The sequence below is a fragment of the Petaurus breviceps genome, unplaced genomic scaffold, assembly GCF_028583685.1.
Source record: "Petaurus breviceps papuanus isolate PSGF00001 unplaced genomic scaffold, PetGlider_PUasm1.0 90603, whole genome shotgun sequence".
Lineage (NCBI taxonomy): Eukaryota > Metazoa > Chordata > Mammalia > Diprotodontia > Petauridae > Petaurus > Petaurus breviceps.
This window is the reverse complement of record NW_027187284.1, coordinates 5,989,895-6,007,356: the sequence shown is the minus strand read 5'-3', so window position 1 is coordinate 6,007,356 and position 17,462 is coordinate 5,989,895. Positions and strand designations below refer to the sequence as shown.

The following is a 17,462-nucleotide window of genomic DNA, read 5'->3' as shown; positions in this document are numbered from 1 at the left end:
TCTCTCTCTCTCTCTCTCTCTCTCTTTCTCTCTCTCTCTCTCTCTCTTTTTTCTCTTTCTCTCTCAAACCCCACCTCCCAAGATTTAGATATACTTTACAATTTTCCATTAACTAATGTAATTAAGCGAAAATTTAAAATGTTTAGATTTGTTGATTTTGTGTTTCCCTGAGGCTATGTTTGAAGCTTTCGAAAGACTTTCAATAATTATGCAGAAGAAAAACTGTACTGCCCAGCCATTTAACTTGTATTTAATTCAAACTCCCAACAAAATTTACAACTATTTTCATGAAGAACTGTATCTTTACAAAGAACTGTTAACATTTTACTTGGAGCATTTTTCTGGTCTTTAGAAGAATCAGCTTCTTGAGAATACACAATATGAAAAAATAATCACTATATTTGCTTAAGTAAAATCTCATTGTGCAGATGAAATAGCTAAATTTATTATTCTTATAATATTATCCCCTTTGAACTTTTTTAATACCAGTAAACATTAAATATCTCTTTGATGTTATTACACTATTTTAAAGAAGACAGTTATTTTTACTTTGGTATATTTAAATCTTTTATAATGTTCCCAAAACTTTCAGATTGTTTTGAGTAATTAAAACACTAAAAAATGCTTCTCCCTTTAACCCCCCACTCCCATTTGGGATGGGAAGGGATTCGGTTGCTCTTAGGTTGAATTGGAGTATTGTATACAAAATGCAAAATGTAATAGATTTGTTTTGTCCATTTAAAATGATTAGCTCTAAGGGACATCTATTTTGAATTACTGTTGTAAGTTTTTGTTGAAAGAATTTTCTTTAGTTTAGGGATTTTTATGATTGTTACTCTTTGAAATCAATGTAAAAATTACTCTAAAATTAAAGCTCATGATTCAGAAATTAATTTAATGTGATTGTGCTTTATCTATTCCATAAACAACAGTGACAATAAAATACAGGTAATGGAATGATTTCATTTGAGAAAATGACATAAAATGACTGACATTATATTGACAAAAATACCTTCTTCAGTCTTATTTTACAGCACAGTGAACAAAATAACTTCTTTAATTATATTTTCTCTCAATCTAAAAGGTTCTCTTTCTGATAATATGGTTGTTGATATAGTTCTATTCATTTGTTCTATTTTGCTTTTAGGACAAATGCTTCATTTAGTTATTTTTTACATGACCAACATTTATTTTTGTAATATTGTGTGAAGACTCTGATAATTTTATAAATTATTTTTATTTTATCTGTCAAGGATGAAAATATTCTAAAAAAATCTTTAAAGGGGGAAAAAGAAAATCAACTGATTAAGGCCTCTCATAAATACTGCTTATCTAATTATCTGATATAAAGACTTAAAATGAAAAAAAAGTCAATCATATTTAATTGATGGTCATTTAAAATAGGATTTGACATTTTAACTAAATACTATATAGGAAAAGTACATTGAATCTTAGAGTCAGAAGATCTGAATTAGTTTCTGAATAGATGTGTGACCATGAACTTTTCACTGAAAAAAGTGAAAGTTTAATGCTATTAAAAAAGGGCAGGGGGAGGAGAGGAGACAAGTTTATCAGAAGAGAAGTAACTAACAGAAAGGGGAGAGTAAAACTGAGGGAGCAAGAGGGGATATAATGAATGGGGCTGTGTCCTTCAGGCACAGGAAGAAATGGTAGTAAGTGTGTGTGTGGCGGGAGGGTTCTAGAGAAATTATTTTTCTCATAATTAAGAGGGAGGTATACTTCCATCATTCTCTGAGACTGTGAGAAGGTAAAAAGGTTTTGAGGAATGGAAGGAGGGAGATGAGGTATCTTAAGGCTGCTAGTTTCATTCTTCTCAGTAAAGTAGGAAGCCAGGTTATCTGCTGAAAGAGATGGAAGTAGGAATAGAGTTGAAGGCTCAGGGAGAAGGGAGAAATTTGAAATTTTTTCCCATGTTTCCCATGATACTGTTCTCTCCTGGTGCCAATAATATCTCCGTGATAGTTTTTCATCCTTTTTTTATCTCCTCTTCATCCTCTTAGCCTCAAAGTGCTCCTTGGAGAGACAAAGAAAAATATTGGCCCAATGGATTTTATTATATACCAAAAGTCAGTTTGAAACATTTTTTTCATGTTATGCGTAATCATCATTTGTTACATTATTAATAGGTTGAATTTTTTGTGTCTCTTTTCCCATTAGGCCAATTTTGTTTTTTAAGGTCTTGCTTATTAGGATCTTGCTTATTTTCAGTATTTTTTGTGCCTCCTTTGACAAGCTGTTAAATCTCTTAATAATTTTCTTGTACCACTCTCATTTCTTTCTTTTTTTTCCCCTCTATTTTTATCTCTTTCTTTAACTCTTCTAGGAATTCTGCTTGGGATTGTGTTGAATTAAAATTTTTTTTTTGAGACTTTCCTTGTAGATGTTTGCACATTTGTAGCAGCAAGCACCCCAGTGTCCCCAGGGTTTGCAGCTACCACAGGTTCTTGGATCTGCTTTGTTAAAGGAAAGCAACTCAAAATGGGTTAACAAGCTTACTTTAATCAGTCAGACATATATCGTTTACCTTGTTCAGGAGAAAAGGTCAGCACCCTGAACCTCAAAGTATACAGGCATAATTATCAAGACAGAAACATCAAGTAGACAGATTTCCAAACTGTCCAACCATTACATCCATACCCAGTCAACATCTGGGTTTCCACATTCTGGGTTTTTCAAAGCCGGGGGACTCTCAACAACGGCTTCCCAGAATTCAGATCAAATCACAGAACACTTCTCAAAGTGAGTCCCAAAACAAAGCTACACATCAGGGCTTATATAGCCTTCTCCTGGCTCAGAGAATGTAACAACCTTATTGACCCACTGGCCAATCAAAAAGTATCTACTGAAAAACCAGCCTCCCACCCCAGGCTCCAGGTGCACGTTAGCCTAGGGGCAGGGAAGATCTTTAAATCTGCATTTCCATTACAACATTGTAATCTTCTGCATTTGTGTCTTGGCCCATCATGCCACTATAGTGTCTTTTTATGGTCAAGTTCTTCTACCACCTCCCCGCCCTCCCCCAACGCCCCCTCTGTTTTCTCATTTTCTATCCTATTTCTTGACTTTGAACTTAATGTTAAAGTTGGACTCTGTTCATTTGGAGGTAGGGAGACACTTTCTTTAACTTTTGGGGTTTTTTGGTGCTGCTGTTCTCAGAGCTAGTTATTGGGGTCGGCAAGTGTTGGTGCATCCAAAGAGGTGTGATCTGGGAAGATGTGTGATCACTGCTTTCATGCTCGGTTTTTTTTTTGTTTTTTTTTTTTTTGTTTTTTTTTTACCAAGGAAGGGCCCCTGCTCTCCTGCAGCTGTAAGTGTGAATGCCCCTCTTTTTCTTGGGACTAGGACCTGTTCTCTGCTCCCTTGTGACCCACCACAAGTGCTCTTCACCCTAGTTACTGTGACCCAGAATTGCCTATGGGCAATGCTACTGGGTCCTGCTCTCAGTGTCAGCTTAAGGTCCCCTGTAATTTCTTTCTGACTAGTTGTCCAACCTCATTAACATCTCTGGGCTAACTCCTCAAGCTGTTTTTACTACTACTGTCACAACTGCCTCCAAGGCCCACAGCTGTGTTGTTGCTGTTAAGCTCTAACCTCTAGGTCAGTCTTTATCCCACTGTCATAGACCTCTCCTGCCAACCTTCTAAATTGGATTGGGCTGAACAAATGTCTCACTCTGACCTTTTGTTGGCTCTGGCATTCCAGAATTCAAGTTGAAGAGTTATTTTAAATATATTTGGAGGGGAATTTTGGGAAAATTTGTCTGGGTTGCTGCCTTTACTCTTTCATCCTGGCTCCATCTCCTTCAATCCTCTTCCAAAGAAGATTCCTAGTAAAGAGCTGACCTAATTACAGATCTAACCATTTCCCCCCTACTCGATAGATACTAGTGGCTTCCTATTTCTTCAAGGAAAAAATATAAACTGTTTGATTTTTAAAGCCTTGCACAATCTGTCCCAACCTCTATCTCCACCTTGGGTGGATGTTATTCCCCTTCCAACATTCTGTGACGGCCATCCAAACCGTTCTGCTTTCAGTTTGTCACGTGTTACATTCCATCTTCCATTTCTATGCCTTTGTACTTGACATTCCACATACCTGGAATAGGCTCCACCTAGAGCTTCCTTCTCTTTCTTTCACATGCAGTAGAAGTAATATATTCTGCAGGTCTTTCTTCATCTTTACAATTGCTAACTTCCTTTTTCCCAAACCACCTTGTATTTGATGACTTTGTGTGTGTTTATATATTTCACCATTTTTATTTATATTGAATATATTTTCATAAGTGTTTATGGCCCCTCCCTCTTTTGAATTGCAAGTAGTATTTGTTCATTGAAAGTACAGATTGTTTCATTCTTTGTAGGTATATCCCTAGTGCTGAGCACAGTGCCAGGTACACAGTAGGCACTTAATAAATCTTGATGAATTTATTGGCTGATAGGAGATTGAATTGCAGTCAAGTGCAGAGAGTTAGAACAGATTTTTAAAATAAAGTAAATTAATTTTGTAGCAGATAAAGGGAGAAGATCTAGGGTTACTCTGGAAGAGTCTTCTGGGTAATTCCATTTTATAACACCCCCCCCCCTTAGCATTAAATTTGCTTATGTAAGTACTCCAGTAAGCCTGACAGAACAGTCCAGCTCCAGAATCTACGGGAATACCAGACCACTACAAGGTCTTTATCCAGGCATTTGGGCTTGGCTTGGAGACAAGGAATATAAATCACATAAAAAACAAATGTCAGAATGCGTTGGTGGCTGCTTAGTCTTATTGAAACCCCAGCTCATATGATTCACTCCACTGAAATCCCAGAGGGATACTACAAGAAACCAGGGAAACTATATTAGCTAGGTGCTGACAGTCTCCTTTTACCAAGGAAGGGCCCTTGCTCTCCTGCAGATGTAAGTGTGAGTGCCTGAGAGTCTCCCGTGAACATCTCCTTGTCCTAAGTCCCTTCACTTTAATTATTTCTCTTTTCTTGAATTTAAACTATGCCATTTGGAAGTGGCAGTGCTATGTCTACCTCATTATTCCAGTATCCCCAAGTAACCCCAGTCCATAGGACCTCAATCACTTTCTGGTCCTGCTTTACAGACCTTTCTTTTTCTTACTTGATATTGTATGTCTGCCCATTAGTAAGCTATTTTTGTGTCCCAGTGATACCAGGATTGAGAAATGAGACTGCTATACTAGGCTTTCTGTTGGAGGGCTCAAAAATTATAATGCTTATTTCCATTTGTTCCTCTTCTCCCTTCAGTGCTAAAGCTGAAGCTAGGTAGTAGGTCTATTTCAACATCCTCTTATATTCCAGCGCACAGATCTGCTCCCCCTTCCCCATCTGGCTGCCTGCCTGTCCGTCTCTTCTTTCCTTTATCCCACATAGAAATGTTTCACTGAGGGGTTTCCCTCTACCAGTCAAGATCAGTGACTGTTTTGCTCTGCAAATTAAAATATTAGATGGTTGCCTGGGGTTCTGGGGGAGTTGCCTGACGTCACACAGCTAATACGTGCCAGGACTTCCTAGATTTCAGTATTAGTTCTTCTTCTATTATGCCGTGTTTCTTTTCTATAGCTCTTTCTGCTTAAAGAAAATATTCATATTATAGGCTTTTATACATGCAGGTGAATTACTACTCCTTTATGTGAAGTTTTTCCTATTCCTACCAAATATTAGGGTTCTCTTTTGCCTTAAATTATGCTGCATTTACTTCTAGTTGTATATGTCGTGTGGCCCCAGTAGAATTTCAGTTTACTGAAGACAGGGGCTGTTTTTTAGTTATGTTTTTTTTTAATACCTAGAGCATTCACAACATGAAGTCTTGCACATAGCAGGCATGTAAGAAATGTTTGTTGAATTGGATTGAATAGTATACTCATGCCTTGATCTGACTTCTAATGTCATCAGAGATGATGTCTCAAAGTTCTACTGGGGTTTCATTCCTTAATTTGTCCAGTTTATTTAAAAGTCCATTTGATGTTTGCAGTGTTATCGGCCTATTTCAAATTATATTGACTTATTAGTAAATTTTAAATATGACAAAATTTCTTTCAAAGATGAACATAGATAATTTGGCTATTTACCTTTTACATTTCAGTTTTAACTCACATACTAATCACCAGTTTGGCAATTTGGTGGTAGTATCATGCCAGTCAGTCATGTTCAGGGTGTTCATATCTGCCTCTGGAATATTTAAAGTGTTTTCTACAGTTTCAGATATAATTCTGACTTTCCACCTTGCGAATTAATTTCTATGATCACTCTATGCAAGAGTGAAATAAGGATGGAGAACTCAGAAAAATTCGATGTCTAATACTAGAAAGAAAACATCCCGCAAATTTTTGCTCCTCATTTGTTTTGTTTATTTGTTTGTGTTTGTATTTTGTGTCTTACTTTTTGTGGCCCTATTTGGAGTCTTTTTTGGCAAAGATACTGTTGGAATGGTTTGCCATTTCCTTCTCCAGCTCATTTTACTGATGAAGCTGAGGCAAATAGGATTAAGTGACTAGTGTTGGAGGCCAGTTTTGAACTGAGGAAGATGATTATTTCTGACTCCAGGCTCAGAATTCTATCATACGCTGTGCCACCTAGATTTCTAGCTCATATTATTTTAGAACTAGAAAGTTATGTCTTTTGGATAATTTTGGTGATCTGTAATTTTGAATTCAAAATAAATACAACTTCTTTGGTTTAAATTTGATTAAAAATGAATACTTTCAATATTCAAATTAATTAATTCCTTTGAAATAGCTGGTGACTGCTAGCAGTCTTTTTCTACTCCCTCTTGACGCTCCCAAATATTCTGTGACAACTATCTGATAGTGGGGAAGGCCAGACTTGGAATCAGGCATACCTGGGTTTGAATTCTCACCAGGACATTTCCTAGCTGGTTGACCTTAGAAAAGTCACGTTAAATTCTCTGAGTGTCATTTCCCCCTCCACAAGCCTTCTCCCAAACAGGGAAAATAATAACACATGCCTCAGTGGGTTGTTGTTGTAAAGGCCAAATGAGATGAGATATATGTGCATCACTTTGCAAACTTTAAAAGTGCACTATAAATATCAGCTATTATTGTCATTCTTAGTATTGCTCTCTTTCCTCCCATCTTGTTTTCAGTGGAGTTTCCATAGAAACAATAAGGGAAAAGTCACTGTTCTGATTTTGTTCTTTTAATTTTTGGTAGACTAGTGGATAAACCGGTTTCTTTTTTAGTTGAATAAAAAATATTGGAACTTAAGTTGAACTCTGTAAAATCACAGAAAACACCTTCAGTTCATTTCCAATAATAGAAGGATGACTGGAATAATGTATATTTCATTCTGTCCCTACGTAGTTTGGATTTCTTCCATTACATCTTTTAATTTGAAGAGCTTTTCATTCCACAGAGGTTGGAGGTTATTGGTATTTGCTATGTTGACATTTTTTTCTTTTGCTTTTTGGAGGGCAATTGGAGTTACGTGACTTGCCCAAGGTCACATATCTAGTTTATGTTGGCATTTAAAAAAACATTATTCTTATATCTTTATGGGTCAATGACCTGTCTGGGTGATTGTGGTCATTACAGTTTTGTCCACAATGATGTTTCAGTTTGAGTACATCTTATTTCTTGAATTCTTAAGAATGTTTTGGAGTTTAAATTTGTTGTAGAAGGATTTTACCTCTGTTATTTTATGAAAGGTAATAAGCTTCTCATGTATAATCTAGACAGTTAATTGTATCTTCCTAACAATTTAGCAGGTACTAACTTTTTTTATGATCTGCAGTGATAGTGAGAGATGCACAATTTCTCTCTTTCTCTCTCTCCCCTCTCTCCCTCTCCCTCTGTCTTTGTCTGTCTGTCTCTCTCTTTCTGCAAAATGAGCACTGGTCAATAATGCCAAGCTTCTTAGGGATAATATTCCTATAATTTATGGCTTAAATGATGTGGCTTTGATTTATTATCATAAATCCTTTCATTTCTGTAAAGAACTCCTAACTCACTTGTTATTTTGTTGTCATTTGTTCATGGCATGTTATAAAGAGCATTTTTCCCCCATGGACAATAAGTCCTTTAGCATTCTTATTGTTATTGAATCTAATAGATAGACAGACAGACACAGATATAAATATAATAGAAAAAGATAAACTGGGTATGGTAACACATAATTGTACATGGATTCCTATTACTGGGGAGGCTGAAGCTGTTGGATATGTTGAGTTCTCAATTTCTGAGTTGCAGTGGATTGTGCTAGTTGGTTGCCCTCACTGTTTGGAATCAATATAATGAATCTCTGAGATTGGGGACCACCAGGTTAGGGGAAGGGGCAAAGCACCCCATGTCAGAAACAAACCAGGTCAAAGGTCCTGTGCCAGTCAATTCTTGCATCAGGTCCATTAGTGGTCATTGCACTGTCAGCTTTGGAGAGCTAGGGAGTTGAATCATTAAAACAATAGAGGAATAAACAATAAGTATATGGAATGGTAATGGTAATTTGGAAATCTTTCCTGCCCCTTAATAAGCCAAATGTAATCACATGGAACCTTTGGTGGGAGGAGTTTGCTGAATGGGTTGAGCAGGAAGCGGTGGGGCAGGAAATGAGCCAAAGCAATTAGAGCAGAGGCAAGCAGACAGCTAGGTTTGTGAGTGTTTGTGGGAAGGCCTTAGCAGGGGGAAGGCTTGGGGATGGCTGTGCCCTCAGTATTATTATTGTGTATAGATTTATTTGTTGCTATGATGGAATTTGACTTTCTGGTGTTGGGATTTGGCTTTCTGGTGTTTGAATAAATGTTTTGGTTCTGTCTTTAATGTGGAGAGTCTGTTATATTTTGCAATTCATAATTACACCAGCATATTTATTGTTGCCATCAGTGCTGTGAATATTGTCTTGGCCATACAGTGTGAAACTGAGTTGGAGCATTTATCCAATGACCAAACAAGGCAATAAACATAGCAGTGATTTTGGGTGGCTTTTCCAATAATTATAATCCAAGCGTTCCCATTTTTCTTCAAAACATTTTCAGACAACAATTTCTTTTACATTTTTTTTCATCATCCATTTCATTATTAGGCAGAATTTCTGGAATTTGTGTTAGGTAAAGATTTTTAATGACCTCAATTTCTTCAAATCTCTCCTTAACTTTTAATAAATCCTCAATTTCATTTCTTATTCCATATAACCTAGGTTTGGGGTAGAAATTACTCCTTAAACTTGACCTTCACTGATTTACAACATATTTTTGTTTGTCTTGGAGCCAAGAGTATCATTAAAAAAAAACAATATTAAGCCTTTGCTTCTAACTGATAAGATCACTTTCTGGTTTTGTTATGATATGGTCTTGGAGAGTAAATAAAGTTTTCATACTTGTACAACATTCCATGCACTCTCTTGCCCACTGTAGTAACCAGTGCCATTTGGAATGAAGCATTTCTTATTTGTTCTACTGTACATTGTAGAGTGCACCCCTAACTCTGTTGTCTTTTGTTTCAAGTTGATCATCACAAAATGTTTATGTAGCTATGCCACATTGATGGATTTCTAAACCAATTGATAGTTTCTTCAGAGGTCAATTTTCTAGCATATCGAAGTTGATGCTCGGCCACAGCCTAGCATATTAGTCTCAGGACACTCATAATGTTCACCATACATGGATCCTCCCTATCATTCCCCACTTTGTCATTGTCCTTACTACCTCTTAGCTTGGATTATCAGTTGGGTTTTGATGAAAATAATTAGTAAAATAGCATTTTTGATAAAAGTTAATAGTTGGTGTAACTATGTTATTAGGACACTAGTCCCTCTTCCTAACCAATTATTTTATTGTTTTCTTTTTCAGAATTCTTTTCTCTTTTGCAAATTAAACTCCCCCTCCACCCCCCAGGAAAAACACAAACATTGGAAATACTCTTAATTCAGGCCATTCCCATTTTACCTACAAGTATTCCTAAATCATTCCTGGTAGCACTCTTTCAATTCTGCCAATGAAATATTGAGTGTGACCAAAGTCCATTAGAAGTTAAATAGAGCTTATTGCGAGAGAGTTCAATTAAACAGCATGGTTATAGGCATATAGTCCTTATACCAAAATTTAGTTTTGTTCAAACTGCTATTTTAGAGTTTAGGATTCTATCAACACTAGTTATAGAGATAGGTTGATTTTCCCCCCTCCATAAGTGTTGGTTAAAATAAAAAAGACAGGAGAGGTATTAAAGCACTTTAATTAAAAACATACATACATACACACCACAAAAAACATTGACATTTTTGTCACTTGAGTTTTTGTGTTGCAAGACTTACATAGAGATAATTGTGTGTATCTAAGAATTGGCAAAGAGAATTCATCATTGCAAATACTAGACTCTGGTGATAAAACAATATGAGTTTTAAAAAAAACATTAGAATTTTTGAAAGATAAATATAAATGCATGAAAAAATCACTTTAGAAAGAAAATAAATAAGAGCTATCATACATAGCCAGGCAATCTACTGAATCCCAATATATCTGTAGCCCTCATCCTTTTTCCTTAATTATTTCAAGTTAGTTAGTAAAAGAATTATCCATTTAAATAAGGATTTTGAATTTATTTTCTTAAAGTTACTCCTCCAAAAAGTCTTCTGTCCTGTAATCAGTTTTAATTGATTAACTGAATCCTGTAATTCAAGTTTTACCTCATATTTATTAGTTTTCATCTAAGGCAACATTAATACATGAGGGTGGTAGCTCATCTTATAAAACTAATGCCTTGATTAATCTAACATCTGGTATGTATTTGTTTTAGGTGCAATTTCATTTGTTGCTGAAGATCCCAAAGAGAGTGATTCACAGGATATAAACAATGAACAATCCCTTCAGAAATGGTTATTAGAGACATCAGAAAGTCTGGGTATGACCAATACTGATATGTTTATTATTATACATTATTTTATCATAAGTTTGCAAAAGGCTCAGCTTTTAGTAACATTGAATGGAATATTTATTTTTTATCTGATAACTTATGCCTCCCTGAATATTCCCAAATATTTTCACCCAGAATTTTGTTTTTTCCTCTCAAGATTAATTTTTGAGTAATTTAGTATTATTTTTCTTCTATGATGTCATTAAACAGTCTGTACTTTGTAATAATTCACCCTAAAGTTAGCCTACTATCAAGTACATAATAAAGCTTTAAACATAGTTTTCTGCTATTATCGAGATACTGATTAGTGAAAGATAAAATATTAATGGCTATTATGTTTTTTACTTAAAGAAAGCAAGATGCAGGTGTGTAATAGTGACTGTAAATATGCGGGCATAGCTCTAAATCACAAAATATGACAGACTCTCCATATAAAAAACAGAAGCAAAATATTTATTCAGATACCAGAAAACCAAATCTCAACACCAGGAAACCAAATCTATCATAGCAACATAGAAGTTAATACCCGATAACAAAGTATGAAGCCACATTATCTTTAGCCTTTCGACAAACAAACACTTGACCTAACTTGTCAGAGCAGGGGGCAAACACTCATAAGCCTAGCTGTCTCCTAGGTGCATCCTCTCTCTCACCATCTAGTTGCTCTGGCTCTCAGCTTCCTGTGGCTTCTGCTCTACTCTTCAGCAAACTACTTCCACCACAGGCTACATGTGATTACATTCAGCCTATTAGAGGTCAGGGAAGGTCTTCAAATTCCCTTAGGATTATTAAGAGTAGGGAGAGTAGGGGGGGGGGGAGGTCGTGAGAGGGGGGAGGGAGGAGCGGGGGGGGAGGGGGGGGGGGGGGGGGAAGTTGGAAGCACCCACTTTTGAAAAGGGACGGGATCAAAGTAGAGAATAGAACAAGTGGGAGGTGGGATAGGAGGGAGGGAAATATAGTCAGTCTTTTACAATATATCTACTATGTTATTGTTTTGCATTAGCCACACATGTACAACCTATACTTAACTGCTTATCTTCCCAGTAAGGGTGAGTGACAAGGAAGGAAGGGAATGAATCTGGAATTGAAAGTTTTAAAATCAAATATTCAAATATATATATATATATGTGTGTGTGTGTGTGTGTATATATATATATGTGTGTGTGTATATACTTATACACTATTATTAATACCATCTTACATGTAATTGAAAATTAGATATACAGGCACTGAGGCATAGATATCCACTGGAAAAGTCAAAAAGGGTATGGGAGAAAATATGGGAGAGAGCAGATTGGAGGAGGGGATACCCTGTGGGACTGCTATTTTGTGGGTGGTGGGTAGGGGAAAAATGGGGAGAAAATTTGTAACTCAAAATCTGGCAGAAACGAATGATGTAAATCAGAAGTTAATAAAGCATTTAAAAAATGTGAATGACTATGTATGAAGATGAAGGAAGGGAATACGTCAATGATGGCACAAAGGTTCACATCACAGTGATTGGAAGAAAAGTTATTTTATTGACAGAGATCAAGATGTAAGAAGTTGGAGCATGCTTGTGTAGATATTCAGTTCATTTTAGGTGCGTTGAATTTGAAATGATGACAGTATATAAATAGGAAAATGGGCTGGAGATTGAGTTGGGGGTTATCAGCATGGAAATGACACTTAAATTTGTGAAAATGAATAAGCCCTCTGAGAGAGAGCATAATAACGGGGGAAAAAGTTAGGGATCAAGGACAGTCTTGACAACAGTTTGGATCAGTAGGGAGGAGGGAAAAGAGAATATAAAAGAGTATTTGGAAAGATAGTAGAGCAAGGATAAAAGAAAACTACGCAGATTAATTTTAAATAGTGTATTACTTAGTGCAGAAGAGTTTAATGAACTTGATGTAATAATAGGAACAAGATCATTTGTTTTAGACTTCATGTCTCTAAAAAACTTGTGCATGCTCAGTAAATGAGAGGTGTGAAGACACTTCCTATTATAGGGTATTTATCCATTCATATCTCAGTGAGCATGAATGATTAAGACACGGAAAATGGGAATAATATGATTGAACAAAGTAGTTGTTGAGATACCCTTATGGGTTAAGACCATAAAATGGGTCTTTACGACATATCTAGTCCCCTGGGGAAAACCTTGAGAAAACTCAGTTGGACAGTTAGACACACACACACACACACACACACACAAATACACAGACTCATACCTGAGATAAGAATGGGTATAGAGCATTGGAGTCAGGAGGAACTGAGTTCACATCAGGCCTCAGGCTCTTGAAATACTTACTAGAGATATGACCTTGGGCAAGTCATTTAACCTCAATTGCCCTGCCTTCCCTCTTCCAAAAACAAAAAAAAAAATAATTGATTTGGGTCCCATATAGAGGAGAAGTGAAAGGAAATTGCAGAGAGATAAGAGTAGCAGTTATATGTGCTCAGAATCATGTATCCTTCCCCTCCCCTATCTTCTTGTGGTTGTGTGGTTTAGAGCCACATGGCCCACGTTTCTGAGTAGTGGAACAGGGATATCCTTGACAATGCTGAGCGCATGAAACATTCCCAGACCTGGTATTCTAGAAAGGATTTCCTAAACAGTGCCAAACACTTGGAGAGAAAGGGGATCATATATGTGATGTCAGAGCTAGTAGGGTAACATGGGAAGGAGTCATGATGTGAAGGAAAATCAGGGTTGGGGAACCTGCAGCCTCAAGGTCACATGTAGCCTTCTAGGGCCTTGGGTGTGGCTTTTTGACTGAGCTCAAGTTTTACAAAACAAATCCTTTTATTAAGGAGATTTGTTCTGCGAAATTTGGATTCAGTCAAAGAGTCACACTTGGGTATGTAAAGGACTACATATGGCCTCAAGGTCACAGGTTCCCTCCTCTGGATCGACTTTGCTTGCATTAGTACAATTTATTATTTAAATTGAACAGATTGAATGGGAAGAAGTTGCCTTTCTAGTGATCCTGACTTTCTTTTCCTTCAGAAATAGGAGATTGTGTTCCTATTTCCTTTAGAGTGATTCTCCCAATTTTAAATAGTTAATGAATAGAACAACTGGGATTAGAGTTGTCTTGACTCTAAATACATTTTTCAACTATATTTAATCTGTCTCTGGGATACTTCAGTCAGTTTTCTAAGGCATTCTTGTTATTGGATGGGGTATCTGGACATATACTGATAGGGCAACATAGGTAGAGCCCTGAGCCTGGATTTTGGAAGCCTTGAATTCAGAACTGGTCTATGACTGTTACTGAGTTAAAAATCTGATCTCGGACACTTACTAGCTATGTGAACCTGGGACTTTGGATTCCTTTTAGGGGGACAAAAAGGATCAAACCATGGAATGGGAGGAAGAAAACTAAGTCACAACTCCTCCACCAAAACTTCCAAGAAAAATATGAACATATTACAGGCCATAGAGGAGCTTAAGAAGGATTTTGAAAACCAAATAAAAGAAGGGGAGTAAAAATTGGGAAGAGAAATGAGAATAATGCAAGAAAATTATAAAATGAGAGTCAACAACCTGACTGAAAAAAAAACACCTTAAAAAATAGACTAATTCAAATGGTATAAGAGGCTCAAAAAGGCAATGAGGAGAAGAATGCCTTAAAAAGCCAAATTTGCCAGATGGAAAAATAATCTCAAGAGCTCACTGAGTTAGGAGAAACATTCCTTCAGAATTAGATTGGAGCAAATGGAAGCTTGTGACTTTATGAGAAATCAAGATACTATTAAACAAATCCAAAGAATGAAAGAATAGAAGGCTATGTGAAATATCTCATTGGGAAAACCACTGACCTGGAAAATAGATCCAGGAAAGATAATTTAAAAATTACTAGACTACCTAAAAGCCATGATCAGAATAAAGAACCTAGGATTCATCCTTCAAGAAATTCTCAAGGAAAATTTGCTGAACCAGAGGGCAAAATAGAGGTTGAAAAATTCACTGATCACCTATTGAAAAAGATCCCAAAATGAAAAGACCTAGCAATATTATAGCCTTCTTCCATAGGTCCCAGATCAAGGAGAAAATATTACAAGCAGACAGGAAGAAACAATTTGAATATTGTGGAAACACAATCAGGATAACACAGGATCTGTCAGCTTCTACACTGAGGGATCAAAGGGCTTGGAATATGATATTCTGGAGGTCAAAGGAGCTGGGATTAAAACCAAAAATTACCTACCCAGCAAAACTGAGTAATATGTTTCAGGGTAAAATATGGTCATTGGGTGGAATAGAGGACTTTCAAGAATTCTTGATGAAAAAACAGTAATCCATCATCCTTCTTTTCCAACAAACTAGTATCATCAGTGTTTGTAAGATAAAATAATTTAAAAAAATAATGTTGTTAAGATTTTCAAATCATTTTTACAAAGCATCAACATTTGCGGAATTATCTTGACAAAATAAAAACTTTTTTATTTATGACCAAGACTCAAAAATCAAAAGAAGAAAAGAAAACTAGGTTTATTTGATTTTCTATGTTTTGTATCTAAGCTGTTACATTGACCAACCTCTGTTTTAACCAGTACCACATCATGTTGATTTTTTTTTTGTAAATAGTTTGAGATCTGGTGCTGTTAGGCCCCTTGCCCCTTTCCCACGTTTTTTTTCCCTCTCATTTCTCTAGAGGTTCTTGATATTTTGTTCCTGATGTAGTGTTTATTAAGGCAGTGACTTGGTCATGTTTCCAGTCAAATTGGGTGTCACTTGGAAGACTGGGGTTTGCAGAGTTCCCAAATGAGAGCTATATGACTTCCTAATTAATTCCTTCCCTGTTCCTTTCAGTTGGAGTTCATCTTTCCAGGTCAGAGGAGCTTTGATACTCCCTTCTTTGGATTGTTTTTATTTCTAAATTCTAGAGGTCACAAAAACTTGGGAATTGATAAGGTTAAATAAATATATTTAAGGATAAAATAAAATATATTTTCAAAATAGCATCTCTGTCTTTGGATACTAGCCTTCTGTTTTTACAACATTGTTATTTTTAATCTTTTTTCCCGTTAGGTATTTTTTTTTTCTTTCTCCTACCATTCTCCCTATGCACACTGCCTTTCCTCATTCTTGATCCACATATGGTGATCAGGGCTTAGTGGGTATCAGAAAATAATTTGAACTTGAAATTCCTATTCTGAATGGATGTATCTGACCTAAGAAAACTCTGAACTGAGGCTGAGACATAGTAAGTGAATTCCCCAGTCATACAGCTAGAACATTTCTGAATCAGGATTTGAACTTAGGTCTTCCTGAATCGTGGTCCAGTTCTCTGTTCTACATTCTATCTGCTATAACACTTAGCTGTCTTGTTAGATTTAACCTGATTTCTTCCTCCAATTTTTCTTTCACTATCCCTCCTGAAAGTTCATATCTCATCCTATAATCATCTATAAGGTGGGAGTGAAAACTAGACACAGCATTAGAAGTAGCCTTTTTACCCCCTGAAAACAATAGCTATTCCAGGCTAGCCGTTTACAAAGTTTTGAAACTACTGCCCAGGGGCCTGGGTGACCTGATTACTTAGTTAGTGAAAAGTTGCATAACCCACTATATGTAAGTGGCCATAGACCACTGAGACGTGGTTTTACATCCCATTCAGCTGTCCACCCCCAGTCATCTTCTTGCTTTCTTCCCTGTAGCTAGAATTATCTCCTCTCCCTTGTTATGGGAAATACAATCACATTCATAAGACAGTTTATTTCTGAAAGGCATTTGTTTTGGTTAAATAGACTTCTCTATGACTCTACTTGCTATGTCTTGACTTTACAGAACAAAATGCACTTGCCAAACCAGCTCCATCTTAAATGTACCATTTTGCCGTGTTGGAATTTGAGCTTCATGGGGTCATCTGTTTCACTTTTAAATTTGTATCTTTAACATTTAGGATGGTGCTTGACATATAGGGAGCTAATAAACATTTTAAAATGACATGTGTTCATTCATTATATTTGTCAAGAGTCACTGTAGAGCAAAGCTGGTTTGGAATTCACTCTTTTATTCACTCTTTCCACAGGAATTTGGGTAGGAGCTAATATTTCCCAAAACAAAAGTTTCTCTTAATCCATATCCTACTCCATCCACTGCTCTTTAATTCAGAGGTGGGGTGTTTGTTTAAGCCATCTCCTTTCAAAGCAACCTTCTTTAGGAAATTATATAAGAACTAAGCTATTTATAAAACCTCAGTTGTAAAGTTCTCTCAAATGACAGTTCAAAGTTCCCAAGTTAAGGAAATTCCTTAACTCTTTTCGACTGGAGTGTATTTTTTTTTGTCCTTTGTTTTTCTTCAGTCATCCAATTATGTCCAACTCTTTGCGATCCCACAGTCCATAGCATATTAATGTTGTTTATGGGATTTTCTCAGCAAAGATACTGAAGTGGTTTGCCATTTAATTCTACAGTTGATTAAGGCAAAAAGAGGTTAATTGACTTGCCCAAGGTCACACAGCTCATAAGTATCTGAGGTTGGATTTGAATTCAGGTCTTTCTGACTCCAGGCCCAGTGCTCCATCCACTGAGCTCTCTCTCTCTCTCTCTCTCTCTCTCTCTCTCTCTCTCTCTCTCT

At 36.4% G+C, this 17,462-nt stretch overlaps 1 protein-coding gene across 1 annotated transcript in view; it reads left to right on the top strand.

Moving 5' to 3' along the window:
* CFAP47 (cilia and flagella associated protein 47) overlaps window positions 1-17,462 on the top strand; it is a 963,244-nt gene that overhangs the window by 564,555 nt on the left and 381,227 nt on the right. The window contains exon 52 of the mRNA XM_069063838.1: window positions 10,774-10,878. Coding sequence (XP_068919939.1) covers window positions 10,774-10,878 — 105 coding nt within the window. The remainder of the gene's footprint in view (window positions 1-10,773; window positions 10,879-17,462) is intronic.